Source organism: Gekko japonicus, unplaced genomic scaffold (genome assembly GCF_001447785.1).
Source record: "Gekko japonicus isolate JY-2015 unplaced genomic scaffold, Gekko_japonicus_V1.1 scaffold2146, whole genome shotgun sequence".
Classification (NCBI taxonomy): domain Eukaryota; kingdom Metazoa; phylum Chordata; class Lepidosauria; order Squamata; family Gekkonidae; genus Gekko; species Gekko japonicus.
In genome coordinates this window covers 11,333-32,594 of record NW_015169847.1, presented here as the reverse complement: position 1 = coordinate 32,594, position 21,262 = coordinate 11,333, and the positions used below count along the sequence as shown (strand labels likewise).

At 47.8% G+C, this 21,262-nt stretch overlaps 2 protein-coding genes and 1 pseudogene across 2 annotated transcripts in view; 1 reads left to right on the top strand and 2 right to left on the bottom strand.

Moving 5' to 3' along the window:
• The window catches only part of MEIOB (meiosis specific with OB domains), a 106,081-nt gene extending 88,576 nt beyond the window's left edge, over positions 1 to 17,505 (top strand). The window contains exons 5-13 of the mRNA XM_015417345.1: positions 2,878 to 3,073; positions 6,907 to 7,007; positions 8,722 to 8,774; positions 8,876 to 8,971; positions 11,754 to 11,855; positions 13,251 to 13,404; positions 14,924 to 15,110; positions 16,231 to 16,317; positions 17,359 to 17,505. Of these exons, the coding sequence (XP_015272831.1) occupies positions 2,878 to 3,073; positions 6,907 to 7,007; positions 8,722 to 8,774; positions 8,876 to 8,971; positions 11,754 to 11,855; positions 13,251 to 13,404; positions 14,924 to 15,110; positions 16,231 to 16,317; positions 17,359 to 17,505 (1,123 nt within the window). The remainder of the gene's footprint in view (positions 1 to 2,877; positions 3,074 to 6,906; positions 7,008 to 8,721; positions 8,775 to 8,875; positions 8,972 to 11,753; positions 11,856 to 13,250; positions 13,405 to 14,923; positions 15,111 to 16,230; positions 16,318 to 17,358) is intronic.
• LOC107115604 lies at positions 273 to 2,062 on the bottom strand (annotated as a pseudogene).
• Positions 17,506 to 18,169: 664 nt separating the features above from the next.
• FAHD1 (fumarylacetoacetate hydrolase domain containing 1) lies at positions 18,170 to 19,424 on the bottom strand. The gene has a single exon (XM_015417347.1). The coding sequence runs from the start codon at positions 19,314 to 19,316 to the stop codon at positions 18,639 to 18,641; it is 678 nt and encodes a 225-aa protein (XP_015272833.1). The 5' UTR covers positions 19,317 to 19,424; the 3' UTR covers positions 18,170 to 18,638.
• Positions 19,425 to 21,262: the final 1,838 nt, after the last annotated feature.

Below are 21,262 nucleotides of genomic sequence, written 5' to 3'. Positions count from 1 at the left end.
TTGCCACCCCACCCCCGTGGATCCCTTACTTACTGCTTGGGCGCGGGTCAGGGAAACCGGCGGCGGGGCTCTCCAGGTCTCCCCCTGGCCCCAGTGCTTCTGCGCGGGCCCAGGGGACTCGGCTGCGGGGCTCTCCGCGCCTCCCCCCAGCCCCAGCGCTGCAGCGCGGGGAGCTGGGGATGGGGATTGCCGCCGCTGCCATTTGCGCTGGCTCCTGGGCTGCCGGAGTGGTGCTCCAGCGTGCTCCGGCCCCAAAAGACCCCAGTGTACCGCTATTTTTTTTTTTTTATGAAAATGGTTGTACAGCCATGAAGGAGAAGGGATGGCAGAAGGCGGTCGAATGGGTGGAACATCTTTGATGTGGGCGGGGGAGTAGGCTGCCGGTCAGCAGAGCCTTCCTCCGGATTGGCAATTTCGATCTGCGCCCCAGACGTCTGGCGAATCTCATTGGCCTTGGCGCCCTGACGCCCAGTGATACAGCCAATCAGATCATTTGGAATGGTGGAATCCATGAGAAGTAGTCTGAGCTGAGGCATCCGAACCCCAATAGCTTTTCCCATCTGGAGAGCTGGATTCAATGCCACTGAATCCAGTGTTGCCACGAGACACTGGAAAGTGTGACTTGTTGCATTGCCAACTGGTGCAGCTTGGTCAGCTCTTGAGGTGGTCCCTCCACGTCAGAGTCGAGGCACATTGATGGGGCGGTGTGGGGGTAGCTTGCACTGCTGCTGCTGTACCTGTCCTGACCGCCTGCAGAGGTGACAGGAGAACTGGACGGCTTGGGCCTGTAAGGGATGGCGACACCTTTAGGGGGAGACTCCAGCATGGCCACACAGATCTGTTTTGACGCCTTCAGTGATGGACTGTGGAGTCGCAGCAACGGTGATTGCTCTCTCAGTAGAGTTGGGCAACGTGTCTCCTGCTACCTGGACCTGTGCCCCTGTGCTCTCTCTGGTCTCCTTGATCTTACAGCCTCCTTTCCCGACAAGAGAACCACACTGACTGGCAGGGACCACTAGCCAGTTTGGTGTAGTGGTTAAGTGTGTGGACTCTAATCTGGGAGAACCGGGTTTGAATCCCCACTCCTCCGCTTGCACCTGTTGATGTGACCTTGGGTCAGTCACAAGCTCTGGCACAGCTGTCCTTGAAAAAGAGCCGTTTGTGTCAAGAGCTCTCTCAGCCCCACCCACCTCACAGGGTGTCTGTTGTGGGGAGGGGAAGGGAAAGGAGTTTGTAAGCCGCTCTGAGACTCCGAGATTCCCCACTCCTCCGCTTGCACCTGCTGATGTGACCTTGGGTCAGTCACAAGCTCTGGCACAGCTGTCCTTGAAAAAGAGCAGTTTGTGTCAGAGCTCTCGCAGCCCCACCCACCTCACAGGGTGTCTGTTGTGGGGAGGGGAAGGGAAAGGAGTTTGTAAGCCGCTCTGAGACGCCGAGATTCCCCACTCCTCCGCTTGCACCTGCTGATGTGACCTTGGGTCAGTCACAAGCTCTGGCACAGCTGTCCTTGAAAAAGAGCCGTTTGTGTCAGAGTTCTCTCAGCCCCACCCACCTCCCAGGGTGTCTGTTGTGGGGAGGGGAAGGGAAAGGAGTTTGTAAGCCGCTCTGAGACTCCGAGTGAAGGGCGGGGTATAAATCCAATCTCTTCTTCTTTTTCTTCAAGTCTCAGGGTAATGGGTGGCCTCCTAGAAGCCGTGCTGTTAGTCGCTGCTCTTTTTTCAAGAACAGCTGTGCCAGAACTACGGCTTGCCCAAGGTCATCCAGCAGGTGCAAGTGGAGGAGTGGGGAATCAAACCCGGTTCTCCCAGATTAGAGTCCGCACACCTAACCACTACACCAGACTAATGCCTGCTTTTATGCATTTCTCTGGTACACGCAGATAAACAGAGGTCGCCACAATATGATTGCTTGGTAGGCTGTGATCCTTATCTCCCAAAATTTACATGGGGTCACTGTGACCAAAATTCTCAACTGTCGTGTTTATGTGAGCATGTACATTGCTGGAGCCGACACTAGAAGGCAGGTTATCTGAGCAAAGAATTCCTCGTGTCTTTGAAGTCATTGGCCTATCGCCTGTCATTCTTGCTAATTTTACATATGCCCCCAATAACTGAGTTTCATGTACAGGGCCGTTCACAGAGGTCATTTTGGGGGGGATCGCGGGGGATCGCAGTTCCCCCGGGTGAGGGATGGGGGGCAGGGCACATGACAAAGCCCCGCCCCCTGCTTCCAGCCGCCCCGCTTCCGGTCCTCATTCAGCCAGGAGGAGGCAGGAGAAGAGGGAGGGTAAGTTGCCTCCTCCCTGCCTCTCCCCACCCCTGCCTGCCTGGGGCCAGGGAGGGCCTTCGCGGGGCTTCCTCGCACTCCCGCCGGCCTTGCAGGTCCACCGCCATGCCCCTCATGGGGCTCGGCAGTGGAGCTGCAAGGCCGGCGGCGGCAGCCGGGACCGTTGGGGGCGGGGGGTGTGGCCTTATGACACACTTCCGGTGATGTCAGGGCGTGTGGCATATGCTAATGAGTTATGCTAATGAGTGCCCCTAGCTCTTTTTCTACGAAACGACCCCTGGCCGTTCATGTGGCATTATACGGATGAATCTGAGAAGCAATTATGTTCCTGGGACGAGCCGAGAACGTAGCCTTGCATTTTGCTTCCTCTAGAGATTCTTGTGGATGGCAATTATCTGTTAAAATCTGAGCTAGCTGGGTAGTTCTGCACCTGAAGCGGCACAGTGCTTCCTAGAGATAAGTGAATTTGGATTCCCTGCAGACCCCCCCCCCAGCATTAGCATAACAATAAGCTGCAATAATTTAGAGAGTTCATATGAATTATCTTTGGCGTAACGATGGGTAAAAATATCGTATTTGTGTGCATGTCAGCTGCTACAAGCTACTGCTCAGCGAGATTCATTCCGTGGTCAAAATCTGCTCTCGCTGTGAGGTGGACCCCGAGCTGCTGTCGCTGTTGCATGTGCCCGTGAAGGACCCTCAGGATTTTTACTCACTGGGGGACATTGTGGCCAACGGACAGAGCTTGGAGGGGAAAATCATTAACGTCCTTGCTGCCGTGAAGTCGGTAAGTCGGCAAAACCTGTAACACGTTTAGCAGTGTCCTTCTGAAGCCTGAGCTAGATTCAGCTAGATTCCAGTAGCACCAGGGCTATTTTTGGGCAGGAACGCACAGGAACGGAGTTCCGGCTGGCTCCCGAGTTGGCCACGCCCAGCAGGATCTCATTAGCATAACAGGCCACACCCAACAGCAGAAGCTCATTAGGATTGGCTACATTAGGGGTGTGTGGCCTAACATGCAAAGGAGTCCCTGCTACAAAAAAAGGCCCTGGGTTTTGACAACAAACAAGGTAAACAGAATAAGAAGCAAAAGGTGGGTGTGGCTGGATGACCACACTTCTGGTAACATGGGGGTGCGGCCTAATGTGCTAATGAGCTGTGCTGTCAGGGGTGTAGCCCAAAATGCTAATGAGTTCCTGCTGTTGGGTGTGGCCTATTATGCTAATGAGTTAATGCTGGGCTTTTTCTACAAAAAGAGCCCTGAGTAGCACATTAGAGGCTGACAAGATTTTCAGGGTACAAGAGTTCAAAAGTCAAAGTTCTCTCTGTTCTACAGGAGACTAACACGGCTGTCCTCTGGGACTGTCTTCTGAAGCCCAACTACCGGTATCTAATAGATTTTTGCACACATAAGGATTTGTCAGGTCACAAATGACTGGAGTGATCTTCTTTTACCTTTGCTTGACTTTTTAGTGCTAAGGAAGGTTAACGAGGGACATTCAAGGGTTTTTTTTTTCTTACACTCATAGTCAAGATTCCACACGGGTGTCCATGTATCTCGGCCGGGGCCCCGGCACGGCACTGCAGCATGAGAAGTCTTGTTCATAGTCCTTTGAGTTACACACATAGCTTAATTTTTAAGTACGTGGTTACACATTAATTCTATATTGGTTTATGGGTTAAACACGTGCTCCTGGCAGAATCTTACCTTTGTCCTCTTCTTCTTCTTCTTCTCTCTTTCCAACATAACCCCTTTACCCCCAGGAAGTCCCCCTCCACCGGTGCCATTGAAATGAACGAGAGCTAGGCAAAACTGCAGTACAAGCTGTGGCAACAGCTATAGTTAATCTTGTTGTGTGATTGTCATGAGACCATGTTGTAAGGTGTCCCTTGGTATCACCTCGCTAGCGCACTCCCCGTACTCACCCAGCTAAGGCTATTTGAGGGCTGAACGATATTGGTGGTGGAAAGTCACAGCTGACTTATGGTGATCCCTTAGGGATTTCATGGCAAGAGAAGACCGGGCTAGCCTGGGCTATCCATCTTTACAAATGCGTGTTCTCCCGGCCCTTGTCCCAGCTCCCGCCCACCCAGCGGTTCGAAAGCTTTGCAAGTAGATAAATGGGTACCTGCTCTAGGTAGCAGGGGGCACCCTCCCTCCCTATGGAGTGGGTGCAGCAGGAGCGGCCGCAAAGTGGTGCGAGTGGCGGCGACGAGTGGTGGCAACGTGCGGTGTCCGGTGACCAGTGAGCGCAGTGAACATCCAGGCGGCAAGCGGCGCGGAATTCGGGCGGAGATAGGACGGGAAGGCGCGGTGACGTGACGACGCGGTCCGGCAGAGCCAACAGGACATGTGCCGGAACTGCGGTCGTCACACAAGCCGCGCACCGCAAAAGATCTCACCTAGAGGAGTCGCTGCGATGGGGCCTGCACTAAGAAAAACGCCATCAGGAAAAGCGGAAGAAAAAGCCGAGAAAGGGAAAAAGCAAGAACAAACCCTGCTGTCTGGGGTGCCGGTAGGCAGTCACCTCCCCTGAATATTGTGGCCCTAGATAGGAAGTAAAATTAATCATGTAAACCGCTCAGAGCCTTCGGGGTTGAGCGGTCTAGAAATCGCAAGTTAAATAAAAATAAATAAATAAATAAACCTGTGTCTGCTGAGGTGACACAAATGCAGGGTGCAGGAAGGGGCAACCTCTCCTTCCTGTTAATTCTCCCATGCAGGAAATTTAACATTAGGGTTAACTGGTGTGGTTCGTCCAGTCACCACTCGTTAGCAGAGTGCTTAAATAAAGCTGCAAACTGCAAACGCAGGAGCATCACTTTACCAGTTTACTCTCAGCTTACAAAGCCACACAGAGCCACATTGCAGGTTTAGAAGAGAAATACTCCTCTCTTTATTTGAGAAGTTCACTTTGGACAGGAAAGAGTAGGGACAGGACAGAGCACTAACTTACTAGCTAAAGGATGGAAGCAGATGGTAAGAGGCCCATCTGCCTCCTGGTGCCAAGAGAGGACCACATGTCTCTCTCTTGGTATGTGCAGGGAGAGAGATCATCTTTATCTGAGTAACAGAGAACGGAAGGAAGGGGAAAAGTCCCTGGGAACACAGTCTGCATTTCAGAAGGGACAGTGGCAGAAAAGTGAAGGCAGGAAGAAAGGTCAGTATGCCTCTCTAGCTATCTAGCGTCTCTTGCCATGAAGTCTGGAGGTCTGAGACAGGGGACATCGTATCTGGAACGTCAAACAATTAACAGGCCCTCTCCCACATTTGACTTATGAGGAAACACATTTCCTCGTAACATATTATTCATTTTATTTACAAAGTTTATACCCCTGCCTTTGTGAGCTCAGCAGGGCCACAAAGGTGGCTAACAGACTAACACATACATAATAAGAAACATTTAAGAACCAAACAAAAACACAGAATTAAAACTATCGCAACCAAGCCACAATATACGTACAAAAACAACAAAACAGGGCAGGAAACAAATATTTCCAACATTAGCTGTTGTAGATTTTCCGGGTTGTCTGGCATTGTAGGACCTGACGTTTCGCTGGTAGCTCTGACTGGCATCCTCAGAGGTATAACAAAGAAAGACAGAGTACTCTCTGTGTCAAGGTGAGAAGAAAAATGGTAGGCAGGTAATTTATATCTACTTAGGAAGGTGGGGTAGGGCATCATCCCCTACCCCACCTTTCTGAGTAGATATAAATTACCTGCCTGCCATTTTTCTTCTCACCTTGACACAGAGAGTACTCTATCCCCACCTTCCTGAGTAGTTATAAATTATCTGCCTACCATTTTTCTTCTCACCTTGACACAGAGAGTACTCCATCCCCACCTTCCTGAGGAGATAGAAATTACCTGCCTACCATTTTTCTTCTCACCTTGACACGGAGAATACTCCGTCTTTCTGTGTTATACCTCTGAGGATGCCAGTCACAGCTACCGGCGAAACGTCAGGTCCTACAATGCCAAGACCACGGCCATACAGCCCGGGAATCTACAACAGCTAATGAACTCCGGCCATGAAAGCCTTTGACAAAACATTTCCAACCTTAGAAATTTAGGCATTTTTAAAAAGGCTTCTGTGCAAAGGGAAGCCCTGACCAGGCTAGTCAGACTAGCCCGATCTCGTGAGGTCTTGGAGGCTAAGCAGGGTTGGTCCTGGCTTGTATTTGGATGGGCGACCTCCAAGGAATACCAGGGTTGCTATGCGGAGGCAGGCATTGGCCAACCACCTCTGAACGTCTCTTGCCTTGAAAACTTTACAGGGTTGCCATAAGTCAGCTGTGACTTGACATCGCACACACTCACACACAGACACACACACACAAGTCAGAGGGAATTAAATCTTACAGTACTCTGTCTCCACTTCTTTTGCAGCAGTGCCCTTCTGTTATTTCAGAACACTGTCTTTAGCTCTCCCCCTCCTGTAGGACGAACTCCAATAATTACAACTATCCCTGCTGAATTTTTCTGAAGTTATCATGATTTAAACAGTAGGATTTTTGTCCTGCCCCAATAAATGCAGAAGCCGACTGTTGCTATTTACAAAGCAAGGTGAATACAAGATTAAGTGCAAATTCAGGTTTCCCCCCCTCACTTGACTAAAGGTTGGCGAGCCAAAGTATTTCACCACTTCAGACAGACGAAGAGGTCACAGGTGCGAAGTGCGGCTGTTTGATGAAACACAGTCTTCCTTTCTGATGATATGGTAAGCCGTCTTCTAAACCACTGTTCAAATCTACACAGGCCCCGGTCACACGGGCCAAATATCGCGGGGGGGGGAGGCGTGGCTGTTTGCCCTGGAGCGAACTACCGCGCGGCCGCGGGATCACACGTCCCACCGACGTCCGGTGGTTGGGGGGGGCGCCCGGGGAGGTGCTGATTAGACGGCGTGGCAAAGAAGCGGCGCTGCCGTGGCAAACGGTTTTTTTTTTTTAATCCCAAGTTTGCACTTGCGCCGTTGGGTGCTTGTGCGCATCCTGTGGAGACTTTAAAAAAAAAACACCTTCTTTGCGACGGGACATGGGCAGGCGCCGGATGCTACGGGATTCCACCGGAAACGCGAACAGGTGCCCGCCCTTGCCCCGCGGTTTCCGGAAACTAGTACCTCCAAGGTACTAGTTTTTTACCCCGCATCTTCGGCGGGAAGCCTCGAGTTCGCCACGGGAGCTCTATGCTTCCCAGATGTGGCGCTGCACCCCGTGTAAGTACTTATCGCTGTAATTAATCGAAGCCCCTTATTAACCGAGCAGGCTTTGTGAGGACACAGCGGCGCTCATTAGATGGCCGTGATATCCATTAAGCTATATTACACACTAGGCTGTCCGATAGAAGGGCCTCAAACGCATTGCCTGTTTCTCTGAGTTATTGACAAACGCTTCCCTCAGGAGAAGCAGAGGGAAACAGAGCCACAGATCAATTATGAAAGGTCATCATGGAGATGAGGAAATAAGATGCTGTTTAAGTCAGTCTGGCCGTAGGTGATCTTGCATGTTCCAGAGCGACATGCTGCCCGTCCCGTCCATAGATTATCATAGATCTATCAGCCTTTTGTATGAATGCATGTGCTCATCTGATCCTTCGGTTGATTTGTCCTGCACACACTGGGGAATGCCTCTCCCCGTATGATACCTTTTTACCCAAGAAGGTAATCGGGGGATGCTTCGCTCCCAGTGGGGGCCCCCCCCATCATAGAGGGCCATCGGTTGAGGCATAATCTAGGGCCTTCACAGTTCATGTTCTCTGGAATTCCTTTTCTAGGGTGACTTGAAGTTGCTTGCCCTGTTTGCTTTGAGGAGGCAAGCAAAAACTTAGGCAGATCGTGAGAAGGGAGGGCAGGAAGGGTTGCATTAGTGCTTAGTTCTTGTTGCCCTTTCTTACATGCCCAGAGAAATGCTGATTGCCACTTTGGGGTCAGGAAGCAATTTTTCTCCAGGCCGGTTTGGCCAGGGACCCTGGAAGTTTTTTGTCATCTTCTGGGCATGGAACAGTGGTCACTGTGGGTGTGGAGGGGGAGTTATTTGTGAAATCCCTGCATTGTGCATGGCGTTGGAATGGATGACCCTGGAGGTCCCTTCCAACTCTATGATTCTATGAAAACATATCTATTTCTTCCTTGTAAGCGTCGAGTGTTAGATGTTAGAGTGACAGAGTGTTGGACTGGATGGGCCATTGGCCTGATCCAACATTGGCTTCTCTTATGTTCCTTTTCTGGATTTGATTCTGTGGTTTGTAGGATTGTGTATGATCTTTTTTTTTTTTTAAACAACCTTTTAATGCTGTTACTTTATGTAACCCATCGCTGGAAATGCCAAAGTTTTGCAACGAAGGTATATATTTTATATAGGCTTATAAAACCCATTCTAATGTTAATATTTTAAATAAATAACGTTTGCATTAACTGAATCCTGCTTTCTCTCCAGCTGGGACAATGAATCCATCCAGCACGCACAGAGCTGGATGCCTCGAGAAACAGGTATCCTCTTTCACCTTCCTCACAGCACATTTCTGCTGAGGCTAGCACAAACCTGAAAAGCTTTCCCTAAAATAACAAGAATGCATATTTCTCGTTCCCAGTAATCTTTGCAGCAGATGTGAAAATAAACTTTGACAAATTTAGGAACTCCATGGTTGCAACCGTAATCTCCAAAACCATTATTACGCCTAATCCTGGTAAGGGACTGTTCCAAATCTTGTTTAGTCATTCAGTGCTCTATAATCATCTGGTGCCCTATAATCAATGCTGTACCAGATTTTTAATGAAAATGGTGGTTTGTGTCTTAACTGAAACCAGTTTTACTTGTTTCACTTCATAGCAAAAAAAATTCTCCATCTATAACATTTAATTTCTTTAGAGCAGGCAGCTTGGTGGATCAGCATACATAGATGTTTTCGTATACACGGATCTTCAGTCGGTCCCACCTTTGTAGCTGATGTCGGGAAACACCTAGGGTTGCCAACTTGTATGTGGTGGTATGAAAACACAAACACTCCATGAATAACTTATGAACAGAAGTAGAAAGAATATATTATCCAAGACAATTTTAACAATTCTTAACAGTTCAAATATTTCTCCAATGCAAACACTCGAATAATTTCTTAAAGGGTTAGGATCCAACAGTACTTAATACAAAAGACAAAATTCAAGTAAAGTTCACTAATCTTCTGTATAAGACGCTTCAGGAGAGCAGACGCTTCAAAAAAGTGAAAGTTCCACAGGAAAACAAAGGTTCCACATTAAAGGAGTAGCAGCTACACACGGCCAGCTTCAGTACTGCGTTCGCTTCCTGCTTCCTCAGATAGCCGATACTCTTCTAGCTGTGAAATCAAAAGTATTGTAGAAGCATTGTCGACAGAAAGAACAACATGTTAATGGGGTGACTGGATTTGGAAAACTGGTCTAAGGAGAATTGTTAAATTATCTTTTGATTTCACAGAAAATTAGTGAACTTTACTTGGATTTTGTCTTTTGCATTAAGTACTGTTGGATCCTAACCCTTTAAGAAATTATTCGAGTGTTTGCATTGGAGAAATATTTGAACTGTTAAGAATTGTTAAAATTGTCTTGGATAATATATTCTTTCTACTTCTGTTCATAAGTTATCCACGGAGTGTTTGTGTTTTGCAGGGCTCTTTTTGTAGAAAAAGCCCAGCAGGAACTCTTTAGCATAATAGGCCACACCCAACAGCAGAAACTCATTAGCCTATTAGGCCACACCCCTGACAGCACAGCTCATTAGCACATTAGGCCGCACCCCCATGTTACCAGAAGGGTGGTCATCCAGCCACATCCACCTTTTGCTTGTTATTCTGTTTACCTTGTTTGTTGTCAAAACCCAGGGCCTTTTTTTGTTGCAGGAACTCCTTTGCATGTTAGGCCACACCCCCCTAATGTAGCCAATCCTAATGAGTTTCTGCTGTTGGGTGTGGCCTATTATGCTAATGGGTTCCTGCTGGGCGTGGCCAACTCGGGAGCCAGCCGGAACTCCGTTCCTGCCCAAAAATAGCCCTGGTTTTGATACAACCTCCTCCCGTGAGCTCTCTTTTGGATATAACTTGTAGGTGGTGGCTGGGGATATGCTGGGATTTCAACTGATCTCCAGGTGATGGAGATCGGTTCGCCTGGAGAAAATGGCTGCTTTGGAAGGTGGACTCTGTGGCATTAGACCCCCACTGAGGTTCCTCTCCTCTCCAAATCCTGCCCTCCCCAGGCCCCACTCCCAAAATCTCCAGGTATTTCCAAACCCAGAGCTGGCAACCACAGAAAGACCCCATTCCTCCTGAGGCCTTGGAGGAGCCACTGCCGGTGGGACGAGATGGCTGCAAACTCGAATAATACAAAGCACAAGAAACCGCTGGCTAATGATAAACAAAATTATATAAAAATAACATTTAATGCCGAGTTAATGCAGTCATATAACTATATTTGACATACATTCATCATAGAGTGGACTCATATAGTTCCTGGGAAAGCCATATAATGTTGAAATCCATAAGCCATAGAGACGGGTAGTCCGGATTCGAGCTGCCACATTTCGAATAGTTCTTTTTCAAAACCAATAGGTTACAGTGGGACTAAATACAAATTCAAGACATGCACGAATGAGGATAAACGATCAAACAATGTGTATAAATTACATAGATACACAAAGGTCGATTTGGGGGGGTTGCGGGGGATCGCAGTTCCCCTCGGTGAGGGGCAGGGGCGGGGCACACGACGAAGCCCCGCCCCCCACTTCTGGCTGCCCCGCTTCCGGCCCTCATTCAGCCAGGAGGAAGCAGGAGAAGAGGGAGGGTAAGTTGCTTCCTCCCCGCCTCTCCCCACCCCTGCCTGCCTGGGGCCAGGGAGGGCCTTGGCGGGGCTTCCTCACCCTCCCGCCGGCCTTGCAGGTCCACCGCCGGGCCCCTGATGTCAGGGGGTGTGGCATATGCTAATGAGCTATGCTAATGAGTTCCCCTAGCTCTTTTTCTACGAAATGACCCCTGTAGATACATAATATAAACACACAGAAAGACTCACTGTAGCCTACGCATGTCTATGGCTTATGGATTTCAAGATTATATGGATATGTTCAATGTCTGTCAAGTTGGACTATGGAATTACTATACAACAGGAGTGAGACATATTGAAATTCTTTGGACTTTATTTTTCTGTATTACTGTTGTTTCTTGCAAAAACACCTTGGCTTTATATAGTTATATGACTGTATTAACTCGACATTAAATATTTATTTTTATTTTTTTGTTTATCTTTAGCCAGCGGTTTCTTGTGCTTTGTACTATTTCATGTACGCTCGTTCCCCCTCTTTTTTTTGGCTTCCTTCTGCCAAACTCGAATAGACAAGAATCTAAACTTTTAAAAAATGTTAAAGACATCAGCCTTAATTTACGGGGTTGACCTAGTTGGGACGTTATACATGCCTGCCTTTATTAACACTGTCTTCCCCCCACCAAGATACGCCAGAAGCAAACATTCTTCTCAACTTCATAAGAGAGAGTGCAGAGATGTTAGCTCTTGATGATGAAATAGGAGACCAGTTCAGAGAGCCCATAAACTGTAAGTGTTCCTTCAACCACCTATAGGGTGAAGAAGAACTATAGGTCTTTTGTGTTTTCCCTTTTTAAAAGTTTACTCACTTGGACCCCATGCAACGGTTAAAATAAAAATCTTTTACCAGGTACTTCAGGAGTCAGATTTTTGTGCCTTGAAAGTTCTCATGTGCAGTCAATATAAGGCTGCATACCACATCTGGGAAATAATAACCGAGGAAGTGGTAGGGAGAAGACGCTGTAATTAGAGATGCTGAATTCAGCCGTTGTGGTTTGTCTGGCAGAGAGCTGGACTTCAGTCTGGGAGACAACGCCAGATCAAGAAAGATTAATATTTCTAGTTATCCTGCGACCAAATATTTGAATATATCCAGTTTCAAAAGGCAATGTATAAGATAAACGTGTTTGTTCTAGCTTGGTTTATGAAATGAAACTAAGCTATGCTTTCTGTTTATTTTAAGAGTCCCCCCCACCCAAATTCTCATTTCAACTTTTTAAAAAATTGAAGCCCAAAGTCTACTGAAAGTGGAAGTCTTTCTTACTATATATTAGACCATAGATCACATCGTTATATTTTTTGGGGGGTATTCTTAGACCAGGGGTGTCGAACTCATTTGTTATGAGGGCTGGATCTGACCTAAATGAGACCTTGTTGGGCCGGGCCATGTGTGTCATAAAATGTAATGCCAGGTAGTGGAAATATAAACTTTATAAAGGACACACACACACAAAGGTTTTTTTACTTTAAAACATGCTTAAAACATTAGCACTCTTGATTAAAGACTACTTGGAGAAATACTGGGATGTAAAAAACAATCTATTTTGCTTTGACAATTATTAAGGTTGGATGGACATTTAGATTAAATTTAAACATACATAGATAAACAGATAAAAAGATATGTTACCTGAAAGAATTATGTTGTTAAAGAATTGGAAAAGGAGAAAAAAATTAAGAATGTAATAGAGGTTTGAGCACTGTAGGAAGTCAGAAGGGGGGGAAATATTTGGATAAAAGGATATGAAAAGTTTGTTATATGACGTACAATTTTACTTATTACTATATCCTAATAAAATTGTGTTTTTTTAAAAAAAAAAATTAGCACTCTTGCAATATTTTGTTTATTTAACAGTGTCTGATAACTGACACCTCTTGCTCTGAATTATTGCATCAAAATGTCTGTGCTGTCACAATCTTGAGTACGGTGCTCAGGTGTGTATCTGTAAGCTGCAAACCTATGATGACGCAGCAGCAGCAGAACTGGAAGAAGAAGCAGAAGACAGCCAGTTCCACTGCGGACCTGATAGAAGCCCTCCAAGGGCCTGATCCGGCCCCCGGGCCGCATGTTTGACATCCCTGTCTTAGACAGTCTTTTAATTCTCTCTGTTGTTTTTTTTCCTTTAGTGCAGGCAATAGCTGAGGTTTATACAGTGGAGCAGATAAAGACGAAAGTTTTACAAAACGAGGGGAAACCAGAACCTTTCTATGGCATTATTTTTGCCTATATTTCCATGCTGAACATTGATAGCGAAACAGCTAAAATAATACGAAACAGATGGTAAGCATCTTAATCAAGCTCTTCCCTGTTCCAGGTAGGGTCACCAACTCCAAGTTGGGAAATTCCTGACAATTCTGTGGGTGGAGACTGTGGAGGGCGGGGTTTGGGGAGGGGAGGGGCTTCAGCCTGGGTATAACGCCCTAGAGCCCACTTTTCAAAGTGTCCATTTTCTCAAGGTGAACCGATCTCTGTCACCTGGAGATCAGTTGTAACAGCGGGAGGTTTCCAGTTACCACCTGGAGTTTGGGAACCCTAGTTCCAAGTCAGCTGAAAACAGTTTTTAAAGACCTCCTCCCTCTGATCATCAGACCGCTTTCCTCTTTTGCATAGAAGCCTTTCCTGAGATGCTGTAACCTCACCTCACGTGCATCTAAAGGGCCTTCTCTAAAGAGAATTACTCCCTGTTTGAACCCATTTCTTCCTTTGGAATGACAGCAGGAATTTACTGAGTTTCCAAATGGCCATAGGAAAGGAGGGTGGGTTGCTTATTTGGAACAGTCTCCAAATGGAAGACCGAAATGTCTTGTATTAAATGCATCAGGGAGAACATGATGTTCTTGTGTTGTTTTTTTAACAAATGTAAGGTTGTATAATGAGAAGGGGTCACAGGAGGAAGGGTTACAAGTCTGTACCAGGCCCAGATAAACTAGGCTTCGACCTCTGTTTATGTCTCGGTGTTCAGCTCCAGGAACGGGATAGAAGAAGAAGATATTGGATTTATATCCCGCCCTTCACTTGGAGTCTCAGAGCGGCTTACAAACTCCTTTCCCCTCCCCACAACAGACACCCTGTGAGGTGGGTGGGGCTGAGAGAACTCTGACACAAACTGCTCTTTCAGGAACAGCTGTGCCAGAGCTTGTGACTGACCCAAGGTCACATCAGCAGGTGCAAGTGGAAGAGTGGGGATTCAAACCTGGGTCTCCCAGATTAGAGTCTGCACACTTAACCATTACACCAAACTGTCTCTCAAACTGGACACGGAAGTGTTTTTGAGCTAGGCATGTGGTAGAGGTGGCAAGTAAATGCCAGTTTGGTGTAGTGGTTAAGTGCGCGGACTCTAATCTGGGAGAACCCAGTTTGATTCCCCACTCCTCCACATGCAGCTGCTGGTGCGACCTTGGGCAAGCCATAGTTCTGTCTGAGCTGTCCTTGAAAGGGCAGTTCTTAAAAGAGCTCTCTCAGCCCCATAGGGCGTCTGTTGCGGGGAAAGGAAAGGAAGCCGCTCTGAGACTCTGAGTGAAGGGCAGGGTATAAATCCAATCTCCTCCTCCTCCTCTTCTTCTCCTCCTCCTCCTCCTTCCAGCAAGGGTGCCATTGTGAAGCTGCCCAGAAGGGCCTCCCCATTTTCATATAGATAGGAAGGAAATACTGCTTAGGAGGGGAAAGGAGCAAGGGAGGGGAAGGAGGAGGAGCGGCCAAAGGTGAGGGTTTAGAAGAGACCGCTAGATGGGCCGTAGCACCACAAAACAAGAACTGAAAATGAATGAAGCCATGCCCACGCTGTTTCTCTCTCTTGCAGTGCCAGGTGCCACTACGTGGTCAACGAAACGACCAACGACTGTTCTTTCTGTAGTGGCTTACCCTCCTCGTTAGACACACCGGCCTTCCCCAGCTTTGACCTACTTGTCGATCTGACTGACCACACGGGCACTTTCCCTTCCTGCAAGCTCTCAGACACAGTGGCCGAAGAAACTTTAGGCTGCACGGTGAGAACCGACAGTGACGGGAGTGTGTTATTCTTTGGATTGTGTTGAGCTAGAAACGACGACTATTCTGGGGTGTGTGTGTGTGTGTATATATAGTTTATTTATCTTTTTCATAACAAAAATATAATAATAAAAAGATATAATCTTATACAACACATTTTTGGAGTATACATTTACACATTTTTTTCCATCCATCTACCCATCTTTTGCCATCTTTTTTGAAAAACCTTTTCGTCTGTCCCTGACAATATCATATTCACTTTATCCATTTCCTTTATTTCCATAATTTTCATAATTAATTCTCCTCTACCTGGTATTTTATCTGATTTCCAACACTTCGCTATGAGAATTCTAGAAGTAGTTAGTATATATAATATCAAGCATAACTCATTGCGTTTAATCCCGTCTGGTAACATGTTAAGCAAGTATACTTCTGGCTCCAACTTCAGCTGTGTTTCAGTGATCTCTACTATTAGCTGCTTTATAGTTTTCCAAAATTTACAAATCTTTTCACATCTCCACCATATATGATAGTATGATGCAACGCCTCTTCAGAGTATAAGGTTTTCTTAAAAAAAAAAATTGGCTGCTGTGCTTGGAACTTTTAGCACCAAGAGAGCCGCAATTGCTTCTGACAAAGCACTTGACTACAAATGTTCATCTTGAAATGAATGTGTTAAGTCTTTACGATGTCACAAGCATTTACTGCTTTCCTGACATGTCTAAGTAAATATGTTAGGACGGAGCCACTTCGTTTCTACCGAAACTGCCACTTGGATATTGACTTACTGATAAATGCAAAACATGTTTTCTTTTCAGTCGCTCTCTTCTTCTTTTTCATTCCCCTCCCACCCCAAGGATTGGAGGATTTACTCTGGGAAGCTAAGAGACAGAGTGGCTGTCGCTTGGTTTGGGGAAAGCGTTGGTTCCTGCTCATTGGTAGAGCCCGAGCGGCAGGCTAGGCCCCTGTGGACAGCCCAGGTTCAAATCAAATTTAGAACTATGTGTTAAAAGCCACTTTGTAGTTCGGAATGGAGAGGAAAGCAGGATGTAGATTAATGCATCTTCTAGAGAAGTCTGTTTCATTTCAGACCAATTACCCTGCAGTCTCTTCGCTTAGGTTCAGGAGTTCCTGGCTCTGACAGAGGCCCAGAAGACGGCACTAAAGTGGCAACTTCTTTTGGAACGAAGTAAAATCTATTTCAAAGTAAGTACTCGATGCGTATCTAAAAGAGCAGTTTTCCTTACAGGACATTCCCGCTTCCGGTTAAGACCTGCTAGAGAATCTCAGAGTCCCTCCTGTCCAAGAGACGAGATCCAACAACAGCAAGGCCTTTGCAGTGGTAGCACCATTATTTTATACCCCGCCCTCCCACTGAGGCGGCTCAGGGCGGCTTACAACAGTTTAAAACAGCATACAATTTAAAACAGTGAATACAAGATATAAAATACAATAAATACAATAAAACTATGGTAAAGTGCTAGTGTGACCCAACTGGTGCAGTCAGTTCTTATTTGAATGCTTGGTGAAACAGCTCAGTTTTCACAGCTCTATGGAACTGCTGGAGGTCCCGTAGAGCTCTAATCTCATTGGGGAGCTCGTTCCACAGCATTGGTGCCACCAGGGAGAATGCCCTGGTCCTGGTTACCACCAACCTGGCGTCCCTAGGCCCAAGGGGAGCCAGGCGGTGTTGTGTTCCAGACTGCAGTGCTCTTGGGGGAATGTACGGGGAAAGGCGGTCCCTCAGGTAGGCAGGCCCCTGATCATTTAGGGCTTTAAAGGTCAAAAACAGCACCTTGAAGTGAATCCGGAACGCTATTGGAAGCCAGTGCAATGACTTCAGCACAGGCTGGATGTGCTCCCACCTGGGGAGGCCCATCAACAACCTGGCTGCTGCGTTTTGCACCAGCTGCAGCTTCCGAAGTTGCCCCAAGGGCAGCCCCATGTAGAGAGCATTACAGTAGTCTGAAAAAGCTTTTGTGGGAGAATGACCCCCACAAATTGAGAACTTCCAAGTCCCCATCAAAAGCCATTCACAGAAGCGGCTTCCCCAACACTGCAAGTTTTTTATCACGTTATGCTAGACATAGGACCTGAACGGTTGGCTGATAGAATGTCTGCCCCGGCATTGTAAAAGCCCATTTTGTTAAAATAAGACTTTAGGGGTTGTTTTAAATGTAGGATTCTGACAGCTATCTTTTAATTTTTGTACTCTTTTTGTTAACTATTTGAAACGCCCTTCCTTAGGTTACTCTTTCGCACAGTTCAAGGAGTGGACTGAGGACAAGTCTGCTGTCTTGCAAACTAGCCGATCCTATAGAGTCGAGCCTAAGTTTGACCGGGAAAGGGAAAGAAACACCCCGCATGTCTGCCAAACAGCTAGAAGGACTTTAACAGGTTCATAGAATGTTCAAATTAAATCGTCAAGGGGGGGGGTGTTGGCTGCCATTGCAGTGGGCTGAAAAATATTGAAATGCTTAAAAGTTTGCTTTGACCCCTCAACATTTATACGGTGTCTGGTATAATATGTTTAAGAAACTGTTTTGTCTTCATGTCTTTCCGTCACAGCAAGGTGTTCTTCTTTCTATTAACTTTAAGCCCTTTAAATAAGTAGCTTTTCATTAATAGTGCATTTCAGAAAAATGTACACAAATAGATATTAGTTATTTCCCTCTGTAACAATGCTGGTTTTTTTTTAAATGTCTTCTATAAGATATATGAAACTTTCTGTTTTGTGGAGTATGGAGATTTGTAGTTCATGACAATACTGTTCTAGTTTGCAACTGTATTGTAAGGGTTACTCTGCCAGAGCAGGTGAAGTGCTTCGTCTGCTATAAAAACGGCTAGTGGTTATTTTTGTTTGTTTGTTTCCAAGCCAATAAGCAAAGAACACAATAAAAGGTCTATGCTTTATTATGAATGGAAAAAATAGAAGTTTTCATTAACACCATCCTATTTAATTCCAGGGCAACCGTTTCCCGACATCAGATTCTTTTTCTTTATGTACATTTTCATGTAATCTTTCTTTTTTAAAAAAGATTTTATTAGTTTTCAGCATAGAAAGATAAACAGACAATAGAACAGACAAAGAGAAACTAACACATAACTGAGAAAACAAAAAATGGAGCATATACTCATTATAGCTACTTAAATTTTACATAAGTAGAATCATTTTAATGTAATTTTCACACTCTCTGTCTAAGGCACCCGGTGCATTGTGACACCACAGAAAAAAAAATATTTCCTTCACTGTTTGGCTGTGTGTTTTCAAGAAAGGCCACAGGGAGGTTTGAAATTTCCCACAGAGAAACTTTTCAACTTTGCTCATTCAAACAGGGGCAGGTGAGCGGCCTCTCCACCATTCTCTCCTCTTTTGTGAGCCAAAGAAAGTCTCCCCATCTGGGTGGGAAGAGGTAAGGCCCTGTCCTTGTGAGCTACAGAGGACTTCCGCCTCTTGAGTCCCGCAGAGAGGACTGCCAGTGTCCCATGATCTGAAGTCGGAAAGCCCTCTCCCCAGAAAAGGGGGCTCACTCCAGCTCTTCCACCTTAAACCGCATGCTCAGCACCCCCTGGATGCCGGCTTCGATCTCATCGCCCCCCTGCACGGCAGAAACCCCCTTGGGGGTCCCGGTCAGCACGAGGTCCCCTTCCTCCAGCGTGATGATGCTGCTGATGTAGCTGATGATGTAGGGGACGGAGAAGATCATGTCGGAGGTGTCCCCTTCCTGCCGCAGCTCCCCGTTGACCTTCAGCCAGAGCTTGAGGCGGTGGGGGTCCGGGATCCTCTCCTTGGGGACGAAGTCGCTGACCGGGCAGGAGGTGCGGAAGCCCTTGGCCGGCGTCCAGGGGAGGCCCTGCCGCTTGCACTCCTCCTGGGTGTCGCGGGCCGTCATGTCCAGGCAGAGGGCGTAGCCGGCCACGTGCGCCAGGGCCGCCTCCTCGGAGACCCCCTGCGCCCTCCGCCCCACCACCACCCCCAGCTCGACCTCGTGGTGCAGCTCCCGGCAGTAGGGGGGCCGGAGGATGGGCGCGCCCTCGCGGAGGTAGGCGGAGGCCGGCTTGAGGAAGAAGACGGGCCGGGAAGGGAGCGCCGTCCGCATCTCCCGGGCGTGCGCCGCGTAATTGCGCCCCACGCAGACGATGGTCCTGCCCCACTCCCAGAAGCGGGCCAGCGGCCTGGAGGAGGAGGAAGCGGGAGAGGCCATCTTTCCCCCCAGATGGTGGACTCTGCGCTGGAGCAGGCCGGCTGCTGCACGCCTGACAGTTACGGCTCGCCGGCGGGGACACCCCGGCCCCTCTGCACCACGCCTCTCCAAGCAGCTGGCGCAGCAGAGGAAGCCAATGGCAGAGCGGCGCCCCGGCGCGACCTTCCCCGCCCCTCGCCGGCTCCTCTGACCACCTGACAGCCTATCCAGGTACGAGTCCCCGCCCGGCCCCTTCCCAGAGGCAGGAGCCGCTTGGAAAGGCAAAGAAAAAAAGGGGGGGAGGAGGAGGGAACTTCAGCTCCCTGTTCCTGCGTCATGGTGCAGAAAAGTTCCCCTCCGGCCAAACAGAGGGTCATCTCCACCCCTTGCCTACTGATCCAACGTCGGGGGAAGCTGATGCGCAGCTGAGGCCACGGTGATATATGCTGGGGGCAATGCTCCCTCTAAGCTGGGGAGCCTTGTGAGCAAAAATTCTACTTTGTGAGCTCCTGCCACTAAAGTTGTGAGTGAGCCATTTGGCTCCTGCATGAATTAGTGTGCTCTGGAGCCATCCTTCCTGAGCTAAGGCAAAAATGTGTGAGCCGGAGGCTCAAAAACCGGTGAGCTAGCTCACCTCACACTCACTCAGCTTAGAGGGAACACTGGCTGGGGGGTTATTCAGAAGGGGACTGGAAACCAGCTAGCCCGTTATCAGAATGGCCCTGGATAAATGGATGGCGCGACCTCATTTGGAAGGTTGTGTACCATGCTGGTCACCGCAGCCCAAAAAAGATATTTTAATTCTAGCATTGGAAAAGATGCAGAAAGGGGCAACTGAAATGAGTAAGGGGATGGAAGACCTATGAAGACAGGTGAAAGAGGTGAGGGCTCTTGAGCTTGGAGAAACGACGACTGAGGGGTGACATGCAAGAAGCTGGCAGAATTCGGCAAGGGATGGAGAAAGCAGAGAAAAGTATTTTTCTTACTTTCTTGCAGTGCAAGAACCGGTGGACACTCAATGAAATTAATGAGCAGTGGGCTTAGAATAGATCAAAGGAACTTCTTCTTCACCCAAAGAGCAATTAACATGTGGAATTCACTGCCACAGGAGGTTGGTGGCGGCTACAAGCATAAGAACGTAAGAGAAGCCAATGTTGGGTCAGGCCAATGGCCCATCTAGTCCAACACGCTGTCACACAGTGGCCAAAAATACCCGGTGCCATCAGGAGGTCCAGCAGTGGGGCCAGGACACTAGAGGCCCTCCCACTGTTGCCCCCCCAAGCACCAAGAATACAGAGCATCACTTGCCCCAGACCAAGAGTTCCTGTCTATACCTTGTGGCTAATAGCCACTCTGCTCCATATGCAGTGGCTAATAGCCACTCATAGACCTCTGTTCCATATGCTTATCTAATTCCCTCTTGAAGCTGTCCGTGCTTGTAGCCGCCACCACCTCCTGTGGCAGTGAATGCCATGGATGGCTTCAAGAGGGAATTGGATAAACATATGGAGCAGAGGTCCATCCGTGGCTGTTAGCCACAAGGTATAGATAGGAACACTCTGTCTGGGGCAGTGATGCTCTGTATCCTTCGTGCTTGGGGGGGGGGCAACAGTGGGATGGCTTCTGGGGTTCTGGCCCCGCTGGTGGACCTCCTGATGGCCCCTGGGTTTTGGCCACTGTGTGACACAGAGAGTTGGACTGTATGGGCCATTGGCCTGATCCAACACTGCTGCTCTTATGTCCTTACATTCTTAATAATTCTAAACACTTTATAAGTGCTTCTGTGCACTGCAGAAGCATTTTCATGCTGTTTCGACAACAGCTCTGTAAGGTAGGTCAGTGTCATGGATTTGCACCCGCCTAATGGCAAAAGCTGTCCTTAAAAAGGAGGCACTCTAGTTTCTTGTAGCAATACGTTCACGGGCTGTGCATAACTTTTGAAGGAAGATGCCCCGGGACAAACAACC